This window comes from Anguilla rostrata, chromosome 18 (assembly GCF_018555375.3).
Source record: "Anguilla rostrata isolate EN2019 chromosome 18, ASM1855537v3, whole genome shotgun sequence".
Classification (NCBI taxonomy): Eukaryota; Metazoa; Chordata; class Actinopteri; order Anguilliformes; family Anguillidae; genus Anguilla; species Anguilla rostrata.
The window spans coordinates 4,122,684-4,137,919 of record NC_057950.1 but is presented as its reverse complement, the minus strand read 5'-3'; the positions used below and the strand labels follow the sequence as shown (position 1 = coordinate 4,137,919).

The 15,236-nt window shown below is 44.4% G+C and overlaps 1 protein-coding gene across 1 annotated transcript in view; it reads left to right on the top strand.

The window, feature by feature from the left end:
- Positions 1-15,236, top strand: part of gbf1 (golgi brefeldin A resistant guanine nucleotide exchange factor 1) — a 105,296-nt gene that overhangs the window by 1,427 nt on the left and 88,633 nt on the right. The window contains 2 exon segments of the mRNA XM_064318117.1: positions 3,949-4,052; positions 4,716-4,782. Coding sequence (XP_064174187.1) covers positions 3,949-4,052; positions 4,716-4,782 — 171 coding nt within the window.

The following is a 15,236-nucleotide window of genomic DNA, read 5'->3' as shown; positions in this document are numbered from 1 at the left end:
TGATGACTGGCTTCCTTAGTTCCTCACTTCTCCAGTTTTCTTACATGCCAGTGGCTTGTCAAACAGTGCATTTCAAAAGCGTGCTTGTACTCTACAGTATATCAGTTTATAGGTACAAATGGAAATAGGGATATGCAATTTTTTTGATTATTCGCCCCAGTGGTGTATGTTTATTTTCATAGATAAGTATTCTGTTTCAGTGCTTTTAATAGAATGCAGTATCTACATGTAAGAATTGTCTACACATTGCCACGAAAGCATGTTGCATGTCTGAGAAATAGAATTAAGGTGATTGGCCTGTGGAATGCAATTGAGTATAGGACGGAGTGTGGCACAGTGGGTGGGAGACTGACTTGTACCGAAGGTCGAGTCTATTTGGATAGGCCACTCCCGTTGTACCCTTGAACAAAGGTGCTTAACCTGCATTGCTTCAGTATATATCAGTGTATAAATGGATACAATGTAAAAGTGTATGTAAAAGAGTTGTGTAAACAGTCCTGTAAGAAGCTCTGCCGAAATGCCTGAATGTAATGTCTGTAAATGAGTATGTCCCTTCCCGCCTCTTGGGTTTCTGCTTGCAGATCAGAACTCTGCTTAATAACAAGTGTAACCTTAATTAGGCCCTCTCAAAGAGGAATATTCTACTGGTTTCGCTTTCATTAGTGTTAAAAGCATTCTTATGTAATTTCAGCTGAGGTTATATGGGTCATGGGCTCTCTCCCTAGAATCTTGCAGACTGCGTCTGTGTGAGACTAATCAGTTGGATTGGTCAGTGGTCTTGCGTGCAACTCCTGATTCTGCACATGCTAACAAGCCCAAAAGCTGAGTGACGTCTTAAGGATTTGGCTGTTCTGATCAGATGTTCCATTTCTGGTGTGTTCAGCCTCTGGTGATGTATTTGAGTTGAAGCATGTGGGAAAAAAAAAAAAAAAAATCTGAGATTACCTGAATCATATGTAGAAATCACACCGATCATACGTGATCTTCTTGCTCTCTATACACACAAGATGCAGCTGTAACCTGACAATCTTGTGACGCACTCACATTAGCCTTCACTCCTGCGTGAAAAACATGTCAGGCGAGTTCAAAATCGATTGCAGAGAATCCAGAAAATCCAGAAAAAAAGTTTGAAGTGAAAATAAGTGCTGCAGGGCTAGGCGATTGAGGGCTGTGGATGCAGCCGACTCTCTGACCTTTGATCATGTAGGAGAGAAAAAAAGGATCGTTCAGGTGAATCAAAAAAAGGTGAAAATTGCCACTTTGACCAGGTTTGCAGTTTGCACCTGTGCAGTGTCAGCATACCTGATGGAGTAATAAATAATGATTGTAAATGTTTTTAGGAGACATCTTACTGGTTTATACGTATGTAAAATGTATTTTATTCTTTTCATATTTTATTACTAGTTATTACACTCTTTCGTAAGACAATGCCATGTCTTTCGACTGCCATGGCCTTCGCCAGTTAACAAAATAAAAGGGCCCCACATACATGTTACATGTTAAAAAACACAGGTGAGAGCAGTGGTGGAAACGAACAGCAGCCACTCAAGCCTGCAGAACAGAAAGAAAGAGACTGCACCTGCCTCTCTGTTCAGAGAGACGGTACTATCCCTGTGCAGCCTTACCTCATTTCCTGTGCATAATGAGGTAATCAAACCGATTTTCAGTTTATTGTGAGCTCTGTCTCACGCGTGGGGATTGATTTCTGTTACCTTGCCTTGATTTGCCAGTGACAAACATCTCTTCTGCGTGTTTAATTTGGATCTCATCCTTAAATGATTCTCTGTTTTGTGGAGATGTGTCCCTTGGTTCCTACTTGTCCGATGATCCATTGTTGTAATGGATCCTCATTAATTTAGACCTGCCTTGCATCAGATCTGGTGATTTCTGCTGTCACACTGTGCTCAGACGATTGGCCAACTTATTTACATCTGTGCGGTCAAACAGTTTGAGTTCCCTTTTTCCTGATGATACATCCCATAGTATATTCAACAGGAAGCATAAGTAATTTCTCGGTGGGGGAAACAAGTATGGTCTCACAGCAACAGAATTGCCTTTGCCTTATGACTAATGCAATAGGTCTTCATCTACATCTTGGGGGGCCAGATGTATTTTAGACATGGTGCCTATGGTCCAAAAATGTTCCACATACTATTGGTGAAACAATGTATGTTTAACATGTATACATCGTTTAAAGGAAGTAGATGCTTTTTTACTGCGTAGCCATTACATGCTTTTACTAGTGGAAGGTGTGCTGACAGGTCAAATGCAGATCTGGGCATAGTAATTATTTTAATGCTTCTGAATAGTAGCCTATATCTTAATCTCCTCAGTGATCAAATGGTCAGACACACATTAGTAACAGGTCACCTGTTCAGTAGCCCTGTCATAGTCATTATGTGCACGGTCAGTAACATCAGATTCAATTCTGAAGCAACCGAGTTAAAATGAGTATAATAAGCCATTTTTTTTTATTATTTGAGAACTGACGCATTGATTACTTTTCCTGCCTGCGTTGTGAAAGAATTCACTGATAATAGTGTTTTCTTAATGTCTGACGTAATTGTGTGGACCTCTTTGTAAACTAATAGATTTGTATATTTTGGAAGGGATAATTTGTCAGGCAAAATGTTAATGAATGCTCATTTAAAGTGACAGGGCAAACAAAGGCATGTCATCAGAGGACTGTCCTCACCGTCCTACGTGATATTATAGGAAATCTTATTTTCATGAATTTCAGCCAAATTCAGCTGCTCCTACCCCAGCCCCTTCCCCCCAGCTACTGTTCTCTAATATCCTCCTGCACGTGTCGGATCTACTTTTTTCTGGCCCACTGAAAGGTTAAGCCTCCCATTTTGAGGTGCATGGTGAAACTCCTGCACAAATATTAACAGTGTGTCGAGCTGATATAGTTTGGTTGCCCTGAGTCGTTGATGCATTGTTCAGTCGCTGGCCAGATAACATTATGCTGATTTGGTTTGTAGGATCAAGTGCTTTGGACAAATCCACAGGCTTACTCTGAGGTGTGTGAAATGCACATTTGCCCACTGTATCTCAGCTGCAGGAGAAAACTCCTGTTCAGATTCTTTTGATTGCCATTGCAGACAGTATTTTTCTGTATACTGAAATATTGTTTGTAATTGCGTGCTCTGCTCAAGTAAATAATAAATAAAATATAATTGGTGTGTGGTCAGAATATAAATTATGTTTGGTTTTTTTGAATGTGTCATTTTTGTATATAACAAAAGCTCTGACTGAATTTCACTGTGCTCATTCAGACATTTGTAGAACAGGTTACTCAAAGGAGCAGTAAGGTGTAGGCTATACATAGTTAATATCAGTATGTCATTGTCATTAGTGGGCGAAATTGCTCAGGAGGTAAGAGCGGTTGTCTGGCAGTCAGAAAGGTTGCCGGTTTGATCCCCCGCCCTGGGCGTGTCGAAGTGTCCCTGAGCAAGACACCTAACCCCTAATTGCTCCCAACGAGCTGATTGGTACCTTGCATGGCAGCCTTTCACCGTTGGTGTGTGAATGTGTGTGTGAATGGGTGAATGAGAGGCATCAGTTATAAAGCGCTTTGGATAAAAGCACTATATAGCTAAATGCAGTCCATTTACAATTTAGTGGTTCTTCCACCTGGACTTTGGCCCTGTTATGTCATGACCCTGCTGGCTGTGATTGCTGTTGCTGCAGTATTTGCCCCTTTCTGCTGATTTCTGATGATTTCTAGTATAACTACACAGTGAGAAATTACAGCGTAAACAAACTATAGTTACCTTTGCATTGTGAGCCTAGTCATCTGCTGTAGGTCTGAATTGGCTTCCCTGCTAAGGGAAGGCAAAAGAGGGACAGTGCTGCTACAAACATGCACATCTCAGAAACGATGTAAGGGAGTTTTGACGCAAGGTTTAAAATGTCTTTCTTTTAATGCTGTTTGTTTTCTTTTAGGTACCATCATGGTGGACAAGAATATATACATTGTTCAGGGGGAGATAAGTGCTGTCGTGGGTGCGATTAAGCGGAATTCCAGATGGAGTACCCACACTCCTTTGGTAAGTGTGACCCCGATTTTTTTAGAAGTCTTAAAGCGTTGTACATTCGTATTGTATGGAATGGTGTGAAACACTGCATGCTAGCTGTATCCACTCTCTATGAGTACATATTTTAATAAACGTGAAATGTTCAGTAAAGCCTGGATTGATAACTCAGGGGTGGGGCTGCTGTAGGTTTTGAACTGTGGCCCTACTGTGAGCTGAAGACCAAGGTTCCCAGCCATGGGAGAGTCCATAGCAGACTTTCACATACCAGCTCAGGTCTCTGAACTTGGCTGCACTCAGTGGTTTCTGCAGGAACAAAAACACTCAGCTTTTTTTTTTTGTTATGCAGTAGAACCTCAGAAATGCAAACCTTTCAGGGTTGGCGGTGCTTTCGAACATCTGAACTCTGAACATAGAAAACGATGTTTAAAATGCACCAATTTTACGCTAGCCTTTTTTTCACTGACTCTTATTATGCAACTGTAAAAATTTTTACAGCAATAATAAAATCTTTACATCTATAATAATAACCAATAATGAAATAAGCTATGAGTAGGATAGCAGTAGAACATTATTCTTCTCTGAGGATTTACTGTAGTTTCTCAAGTTATTAGTGTATTTCCTCATGAGTCACTCACGCAGCTCTTTTCAGTGTTTATTTCTTGACCTTTTTTTCAGGATGAAGAACAAGATCCACTGCTCAACAGCTTCAGCCACCTGAAGGAGATACTCAACAATATTAAAGGTTAGTTCCCACAAACTAACCATGGTTTCTCCCTAGATCTCCTTTGCTTTGGTGATCCACTTTACCATTACAATGAATTATTTTATGCAGTCGACCACAGTGGAGAAGAGGTAGGTATGGCGACATTGATCGGAACTGTTCTTCTCTGTCACCAATGGCCAGACACAGGCCCACCTTTATGAGGTGGGGGTCAGGGTCTGGGGTGACTGTAGGATACACAGCCAACACAACCATCTTAAAAACTAAACAGATATTATTATTAATTTCCCTACCATCACTATTTAAAATATTTAAAGAACATATCTTATATATGATGAAGCAGCTGTCTACTGTGTGAAACTGAAGTCCATATTTCTACCCTTCCTCAGGTTTTCTCAGTGCCTTTATTTATCAGTTGTTATCATAGTGGAGTGTCTCTGTCTCCAGTCATGTTGTGAAATTTGAAATGTGCTCATGGGACGACCTGTGAGTATGAACGCACAGCTAAGTGGCGCTTGTCATTTGAGCCGTGGTCTGATCATTTGCTGCTGCCAGCAATGTAGTGTCTGAGCCAAATAATTAGTAGCAGAAGCAGAAGGCTTCCTTTGAAGACACTATCCAAGTCCTTTTAACGGTTTCTCCATCCACCAGTTTTCTCTGATGAAATTCAGCAGAACACGGTTTATTTTCTGCGCTTTTGGGGAAAAGTGTAGTTGTTAGTGGGCTCTGTAGGCGCATGTCCACCTCCTCCATGTTTCCAGTATCAGGGCCACTGACCTGTCCTTGTGTACAGTAACAGTCAATAGGCCTGTCGCCATTGTTGTTGGCCTCGTTGTTTTTCGATGCTGTTCCAGCCCGTCATTCTCCCCGGTTTGGCCACTGTGCTTGCCTTTACCACCTTGTTTGTTTGATGCCCGTCGCTCTGGATTTTTGGAGGGGGGTTGGGGTGGGGGTGTGTGGGGCCTGCTGAGGGGTGGGGCCTCTGTGGGGGGGGGGGGGGGGGGTCCTTTGAGGGGCTGTTGTCCCACCCTAAAGACGGTCCTGGCCAGACGCAGACCCATCTTTCCTGGCTGCGTACGCTCTGTGGCTGGCAGCAGACCCGTGCTCTGAAATCCACGCAGCTGGCCTTTGTAGATGTGCAGTGAATTGCAGCCTGGTGCCAGCTGGCCGTGTGCAAATGCTGGGCTACTGTTACTGCATGTCCACATTCAGCAGGTTAACCTGCAGCAGCCATCCAGGATTTTACTACTCGCATCTCAACTGGCCATCTTAAAGGGGAAAATTCACACTGAAAGGAAAGGAAAATTTGGCCAAATGCATAGGACATTTATTTTTACTATATTCAGATTGTAATGCGAACACCAAGAAGATAATTTGTTTAATGTCCTAATGACAGGATGTGCTCCTGATAACAGTGATGGGAGTGACTGTGCTCCTCTTTAATGTGTAGTGGACATTGGCATTGATGATCTCAGCTACTTGTCATTATCTTTATATTTGAAATTTTAAAGTTTAAGAATCCAGCTGTGCTCATGGAAAGCAGTCCCTTTGCCTTCAACAAAAATGCAAATGGAAAACCTGTTTTTTCCCTTCCTGGTCTGAGCCACTGATAAGTAAAATTACATAAGTGCTGTTGAAAATGTTAACTTCATATCATAGTTGGCATACAGTCTGTGTTTAAAGTAAAATTGCCCCTAAATAAAGTTCTCTCTAACCTTGAAATCTGTGGTGTAATTGTGTGGAGCTCACAACGTTGTATCTGGGTTGCGTGAATACTAGCAACATCAGATGTCCCCGTTGACCGAACGATTGATTTTGCTGAGGTTGCTAAAATAAATGGGAGTGGGTTGGGAAGCGGAGAGCTGGGACGAACTATGCTGCTGTTATGGTCAACAGGGACGTCTGAAGTTAGTAGTATTCACGCTATGCAAATACAGTGGGGTTAAGCTCCACAAAATGACTTGTGTTATACCAAAGTGGAATATCCCTTTAGGCCAGAGCCAGGATATATGCTGCAGTATCGGAGAGATTAATCGTTGTCTCCATTCAGGCCTTATGAATGTTACTTTTGAGACTGGATCATAAAACGGGGCAAACATGAACGGGCAGTATTTTCTGAGGTAAACCTGATGATATTGTTGTGGTGGACGTCTCTTTAGTTTGTAGGTATACTGAGGAAGTAATTCTACTGCAGAAGTATAAAATGCAATTATACAAATAGTCTGTAAACCTATGACAGACTGTTCTCTGCCCTTGACCTGGAAGCGTGAAATATGCACATTAGTATGCACAGTTATGTTCACGAGGCTGGGGACAGAAGTTGTGGTTATGGCCTGTTTCACGTTTATAGCACATACAGAAAAATGGCTGCCTTGGCAGTGATTTTATTAAAACCCGTTTCCGTTTGCGTTTGGGCTGAAATTCAGACCGGCCCTATTCGTGTCCATAATGCCGCAGATAACCCGAATTCGGCAATATCCTGTTTTCATATGATCAGAGTGTCGCAGGCGCTCAGAATGAAGGCCAAATATTTAACGCTCAATTTTCTTTTTCCTCTCTACATTCAGAGGATAAACCTCGGTCAGGTGGGACCAGAGGCTAAACGCATTCAGTCTGCGAGCACAAAGTGCCTTTTCTGTCTAAAGAACGAGAGCATATTTAATCAGGTGCGCGCAAGATTTCCACCGAGAAGAGCTGGCCTTTTGCATTTGTCAATATTATCCTTCCAATGTCTTACTGTTGGGGGTTATTTAGTTTATCATTTCCAGTCCCATGGAAACTCTATCTCCGTTTGTTCATCATTTAACCAAATGCCTCGTAATGAACAGGAGGCCTAAGGTAAATGTTATGCTGTTTTGTGCTAGCGTTCTCCGGTGTTCTAACATCACGACATGAAGACGCTCGCTGCTCAGCGATGTATCCATTGTTGAATGACCCCCAGTTTTGATTATTTTACGAATATGGTTAAGTGTGTGCGCTTATGCACACACATGCATGCATGTGCGCACACACAGACACACACACACACGCTCAGTTTAAAGAATGAATAATAGCAATTGAATAGTCAGGAAATAGTGTGCTGGTGCTTTGGTTTTACAAGCAGCATTTTGGGTTGTCCTTTTGGAGAACTGCCTTACGTCTGCAGAATTTAAATGTTTGGAGGGGCAAAACCCTTCTGCTCTATGCAGTCATGGTTCTGTCAGAGGACTGCAGTCCAGATGAGTAATACTTGTAACATGCTAAGCTGTATACTGGAGATGGGCAAAACCAAAAGTGAAATATAGCCTACATTACAAAAATGCCAAGATTGTACATTAGAATTAAATTTAGTGTAGCCCTAAAAATTGCGGTCATATTTGTGCTGTACAGTACTTGTGGCACATTTTGTGGTTCGTAACCTTTCTTCTTGGAGCAACTTATTGGCAACTTGAACACGTCTATATATCATATAGGCTATATATGAAGAAAATATATAGTTGTCTAGAAATGAGCTGTTAATTTAAAACCTCTTAACATCAAGCACAAGATTCACTATGGATGCAAATAGGCCTGATGATTCATTTACTTATTAATGGTAATGCATTGAGAACCCCCATTGATCCACAATGGTTTAGTCCGTCTATGTGGGAAATAAATTTATATTCAGAAGCCGAAGAATAAATCTTTTTTCATTGGAAAGTGTTGAATTTAAGATGTTTATTTTGTTGCATTATGCCTAGAGAGCATATTGTCATGATTTATGCATTATTAGGCCTTGTTGCTTACAGTGACACTTGTGGGCTCTTCACCAAATTGGAGTGAATTATGAAGCAGTGAAAAACTGGGAAAACATAAATGTATTTCTTCATGTCCTTGGCTGCCTGAGATAGTTTTTTAATTCCATAATCAACCCTGTATGCAAACGAAGGCACTTGTTTACCTTCAAGGAAGAAATTTGGCGCTTCGGTATAATGTTCCCGCCTTTTAAACTTTATCTGGAAAGGGAGTTTGCAAAGCCGTTTCCGTGGTTTGCTTTGCATTAAGGTTCCATCAAGGTTTGCCTATTGCATTGCTGTTTCTCCTTTACTAATGGCTGCGGGGTTGTCTTTCTGCCTGGTGTGCAGGCTGAAGTTCAGGATGCCGTATGAGGGGCAGCGGCTCGGTCTGTAGATTTCCCTGAGCAGAGGTCTGTAGATTTCCCTGAGCAGAGGTCTGTAGATTTCCCTGAGCAGAGGTCTGTAGATTTCCCTGAGCAGAGGTCTGTAGATTTCCCTGAGCAGAGGTCTGTAGATTTCCCTGAGCAGAGGTCTGTAGATTTCCCTGAGCAGAGGTCTGTAGATTTCCCTGAGCAGAGGTCTGTAGATTTCCCAGAGCAGAGGTCTGTAGATTTCCCTGAGCAGAGGTCTGTAGATTTCCCTGAGCAGGCACACCTGTGAGACGATCCTCAGGATATAATTGCCTGAGATGGCTGTCGCCCAACGTGTGCGCAGCGTCACTGGCTACATCTTTGTTGTTGTTGTTGAGTAAACCTTGGCTGAGCTTCCTGTGTGTCGTCAAGTAATTACCTCTTGTTTTAGCACCGTATGTGAGTTACATTGATTTCCACACAAAATTTTTGATTAAACTGAAGCACAGCTGGTTCATTTTGGGGTATGTCCCCTTTTTGATTGACTTCAGATTGTATTATCACGAGTAGTTTTCACAGATGTAATGCACTGGAACTGGCACAGACAGGGCCTGGAGAAGACAAAGGCATTGTGTGAGACCCCGCCCAACCTGCCTCGGGGTGCCCGCGATTAACCGCCCGTCCCTACGCGACGTAAGAAAGCGGAAATGCCGTTAATGTCGGAGAGCGTGACTGTCCGAGGAGGGCCAGCTGCACGGAGCGATCAGCCGGACAGGCCTGCGTTAGTGGGGTGGGGGGTGGGGAGGGAGGAGACGGGAGCGCTCTGGTCTGCCTGAGTGTCGTCATCCCTCCACAATGGAAGACCTGGCAGCGGCAGCCAGCCCCTCCCTGCCCCCCCCCCCTGCCCCCCACCCCCCCCTCTCCAGCGCCGGTCTCTCCCTGCTCTCTCCAGGGAATGCTGTGGAGATGGACAGGCACGGCTGGTCCCAGGCAGGAGGAATCCGCTACGCTTTTTCATCCTCCAAACACCAAAGGCCTTGTTAGTGCTCTGGGTCCAGGCTTCAGGAACAAGCAATTTCTCCCCACTCCAGCCCCCCCCCCCTCCCCTCCCCTGTATGTACTTCTGTTTCATAGAGGTAGCTTCTCGCTGAGAACATCCTTCTCCTTATTTTAATGGGCTGTGCTGATTTCATTTTCATTTCTCCTTTTCATTTGAAAAATCGTGTTTCCAGTAAGAAAATATCTCAGCCCTTCCCAAAGAGGATCTTTGTTCTGAAAATGTTTTTTAATTCTGTCAGGGATTCATGTGAGTTTTTAGTTTTAATTTTAAAGGATGAGGTAGGGCTCACACGTATACGCACACATGCACACGCACATCCACCCACACACACACACGCACACGCACATCCACCCACGCACACACACGCACATCCACCCACACACACACACCCACATCCACCCACGCACACGTCTGTAGTTTGCATTCTTTTCTCTCGAAAGTACCAAGGTGCCCGGCGTCAGGTGAAAAAAGGTGCACCGCCACAAACAAGAGAGCAGCCTCTCCGCCCTGCAATATCTCTATCCGAAGTCGCCGCGGTTGGGCTATCGTGCTCCGCGGCGGGCTATCGTGCTCCGCGGCCACGGTGGCCCAGCTGTCAGCTAATGAAAGCCCCTGTAATTCCCTCCACACTGTGCGTTTTATCTCCTTTAACAACAAAAGCGAGCGGCGAAGGAAATGTGGATTAGCTTGGAAGTGTTTCTCCGCGGCTCAGCCCGTTGTTAAAGGTTCCATTCTCCTCCTTCTGTTCCGCGGTGATTGGCAGGGGCATGTGTATAGAGTGCAGCTGGAAGTATATCATCTGCAAATTTAGTTGGGTAAATATAGCAGGGAGTCTTGTCAGCCTGAGAGATAAATTGTTCTGGGAAAGGAAGTGTTGTCTCTCGTTCGAAAAATAATTTCCTACACTTCTGGGACAAGGTTTTTCTTTTTTATTTCGCACAAAGAACATACAGTAAGGGGGGAAACTGCGCGATGATGGAACGTTTGTTGCCACCCCCCCGCCCCCCCCCCATTCCTCCCCGAAGGAAAATGTGAATATCAGCGAGAGGCCGTGGCTCCTCTCCTGATTGGGTGTTTGGGGTAATGCTTAAACCCTTAATCTTTCGCTGGGAAGGCCGGCGAGCGAATCACATGAAGACGCTGCCACGGCATTGCTTTCGCCACATGGGTCTTTTTAGAATTTGCGGTGCCAGTTTGTAAACACTGGGGGAGGTTGTTTTTCCTTTTTTTTCTTTTTTCCTGAATAAATTTTGTTGGGGTGAGGACAGGGGGGAGGGGATGGGGGGGGGGGCACTGATTGCATTCGAAATGGAAAAATTGCTCATTTACTTTATTCATTATTGCACAATTATTTGTTGGCCTGTTCTGTGTATCTGTGCGGAGCCATTTATATAACATTATTTTGAAAAGGGGTACTGGAGGGTATTTGGCACATACAAGCACTGCTATTTGTTTTTGGCCTGTAATAATTTTGAGCTATCGTCTTGCCGTTCTGATCATAGAACTGTTTCTGTGTAACTTATTCATATGACTGAAATGCGGCAAGTTTACGTGATTTTGTGTTTGTGGTATAAAAGAGTATAAATGTTGTATGTTGCCCTTTGTTAATGTACCTTGTGTAAAGTAAGTAAACGAAAGTTAAATCTGACCAATTACACTGGACACACAAATTTATCAGAACCTCTGTCATTGCCTATATTTCAATTATAAATTAAACATTTATTTCCCAAAAATATGTCTAAGACACCCCTCTTTTCAGTGCTTTTATGAACGCTCCCTTTGCACACGTAGGGTTTTATGAGATTGTGGAACATACTGGGGGTCTTTGACCATTCCCCCATACAGACTATTTCAAGGTCCTTGCAATGCTTTGGTCTGTGCTTGTGGACTGCCCTCTAAAATTAGCCACAGCTTTTGTAGAAGGATGGCCATTGCAGCTGTAATTTTGTGGTGAGTTAAAATTTGGTTGGTTGATCTTGAGGTACGCTTGGGATCACCGTCTTTTTGGAAGATCTGTTTGCAGCCACATTTTACCTTTCTGGCAGAGGGAACCAGGTTTTTTTTTTTTTTTTTTTGCTTGCCAAAATGTCTTGGTACTTGCTGGAGCGAGTTCATGATTCCATTGTCCTTAACAGGAGCCCCTGGACCAGTAGATGCAAAATGCACTCATAACCTCAAAGATCCACCACCATATACCATTACTGTTGGTATGATGTCCCTTTAAGTAACAGCGGTCTTCTTGCGATGGCGAACGCACCACCGTCTGCGGCCAAACAGCTAAATTTTGGTCTCATCTGACCATGACACCTGGTTTCAATCAAAGTTCCAGTGCCATTTGGCAAACTCCACGTGCTTTTCTTTGTTACTTGCTTTCGATGTTTTTATTTTTCCAGCATCCCTTCCAAAAATCTTGGTGGTATGGAGGGAGGCATCTGATGATTGATTTGGAGACTTTGTGTCCACTAGATTCAGTTAAGCTTTGTAGATCTTTGTAGATCTTTGTAGATTTAGTCTGTGGACTTCTTTGCCTCCGTAAATCTTACAGATGCGTGAATAGTGTGAATACTCGATAGAACGATGGAGAGTGTCAGATGATCACAGTAAACACTTCACTCAGGTTTATGTTTTTCTGCAGTTACTTGTCAGTAAGCGCTGCAGGTTTTGAGGGGCATACTTTAATAATGGGGATCGTGGTAGAGCTCTTTGAACATTTGGTTTGTGTTCGTGGCTTTTACAAAGAAAGAGGGAAGATATTTAATGGTGGAAGAGGAAGGCCGAAGGGTGGTGCTTGGACCAGTGGATATAGGGCAGCATCGCTTTGCTTTTCCTGCAGAGCTTTGGAGTCCTTCATTGGCAAGAAAATATTCCTGGTTGGAATCGCATTCGGTTTAACGTCAAACTGGCAAATCTGTTTCAGTCCCCAGTCGTGTAATTCCACAGGATTTATTTTATTGAGTGTACTGTGGAATACTCTGCTGTTTGAAGAAAGGGAGGGAATGCAGATTGAACACTTGGTCTGTTTGCCATTTCATTTGGGGGGGGGGCGGTGTGAATTTTCTTCAGCCTTTCAGCCCCCAACCTGGCTTTTTATCTTTTCTATCTTTTTTTTTTTTTTTCTTCCTTGAGACACCCCCCCCCCCCTTCACCATCACTAAGGTCAGATTTTTGACAAGTCTGTGGAGATAGCAGCCAGGCTAAATCCCCTCATTTTTATTCATACAAATACAGGTTTAGCGATTCCCACACCCCCGCGCCATTCAGAGTCGGCTGTGGATGTGACTGACAGCTCTGGCCAGCGCTTTTTAACACTAACCAAATTCACGAGCACACTTCTAATTGACTGGAATCGCCGGAAACGGACCGATGGTCCACATTAAGGGCACGGGAAATTACGCGCTGGCGGACGGGTAGTAATGAATTGAGCAGCGATTTTCTCTCCCTCTTGCCTTTTTAGAGATTATCTTCCTGCTGTGTGGAGATGATTTCACTGATAAAATAATAAAGATGATGGTAAAATGGCAGTCGCTGTCATGAAATTGTATTCTTATATGTTAATTAATGCTTTCGTTTAGAAGCACAATTGATGCTCCTTGTAGTTCTGTGGTGGCTGAAAGTAAACTCATATCCTGTAATTGTTTCGGACTTCTGGACAGTATTCTTCACTACTAATAATAATATTATAATAATTTAAGTTTCTTGACTTTCACTACAGCAGCACTTAAGTGAGAAATATTTAGGCCGACTTTTTATTTTAAAAAAGCAAACAATGTTTGGTTCCTTGAAGAATGGAATTTCTTGACCCTTCTTATTTAAAGCATGCTGTCATCTCGCTTAAAAAAAGGTTTTTTCTGGTTGCGTACTTAAAAATCTTTCTGCAAGAATGGTAACTTTTTAAATTCCTTTTTTACAGTGTGTATGTACTAACCACACAGTGGAGCATTATTCGCAGCTTGGAGGCGGTAGTCCGCGGACATCCGCATTGGTTCAATGCCAGAGGCCCAGTTGCCGTGGTAGTAAAAATGTTCCTCTGAAACGCGTATCAAAATGGTAAATCTTCGTCGATGGGCTGAAGGTTGTGTACCCCCCCCCCCGTTCCTCCGCTCCATTGGCCGGGCCTGAGACTCAGTGCCCGAGCGTCACGGTAATAACTCCTCGCGCTAGACCTTTTGGGTGGGGGGGGAGGGGGCTGACATCCAAGCGCGGTTCAAGGTCAAGTGCACGGCGTCTGAGACGCGCAGCTGCCTCCTCCTCCGGCCCTGGCTCCGGGCCCCGGGCCCCGGGCCCCTGGCCCGCTGCTGCGGACTCCGGCCGGTCTGCCTGCCTGCAGACCCCCAGCCTCCTCCTGGCCTCTGCCACCCGATAGCTGCCACATAAATCACTCCGGATTGAGCCCGGCGCTGGAACTCACACGCGCGTTGTCAAAGGCCAAGCGAGACGCCCGGCCATAACTCATCTCGCTCAGTCGCTTATGCTAATATGTTTACTCGCCCAACGCGCTCAGCGGCTCTGCCCTCGCCTGAACTCACAGGAGCCCTCGGAGAAGATTTAAGGGTGCGGATTGAGACGCCGATCGCTTCCCCCCCACTGTTTGTTTTGCCAGTTCTCCGGCGTGAGCTATCGTGTGGAGCTCAGTCATTACAGACTCCCTGACAACCATTTTGTGGTTTAGCAGCGTGTTGGGAATTTTTTAATGATTTAATTTTTTTTAATTTTTTAATGGCCATATTGCACGTGCATTTAAAAAAATAATAAATGGATGCGAAGCCCAGCCCCCTCTAGGTGTTCCACAGATAGAAAGGAAAGTTTAGTCCTGTGCTCGTGGGTTCTTTTTTTATACTTTGCGCAGTGAATGTCACGGAGAGACGCGACCGCTGGGCTTGCCGTACAGTACCGCCAGTGGCTGTGTGACCCTGTGAGGAATTTACAACTGCTGTCCCCGGAGGAGGAGGAGGAGGAGGAGGCGGCGGCCGCCCCCCTTTCCATTGCGCCAAACCCGAGCGCTGGGGATTCCATTACACCGCTCTGCCCTGTCCCATCTCCCGTTCCCCCCCGCGCCCGCTTTCATCTCCGCTGTCTGGACGGGACGGGCGGTGGGGGGGGGGGGGAGGGACGACACTTAGCGCCCTGGCAGGATCAAAAAACCCCGCCCGCCCTCCCTCCCTCCCTCCTCCTCCTCTCAGTGTGAGGATTGTCTCTCCCATCGAGAAAGGGCGGCAGGGGATCATCGGATATCTGAGATTAAACACGTGTAGGGAGAGAGGACGTGAGACCCATTACTGAACCTGTGGTCATGAAGGGATATTTGGGTTT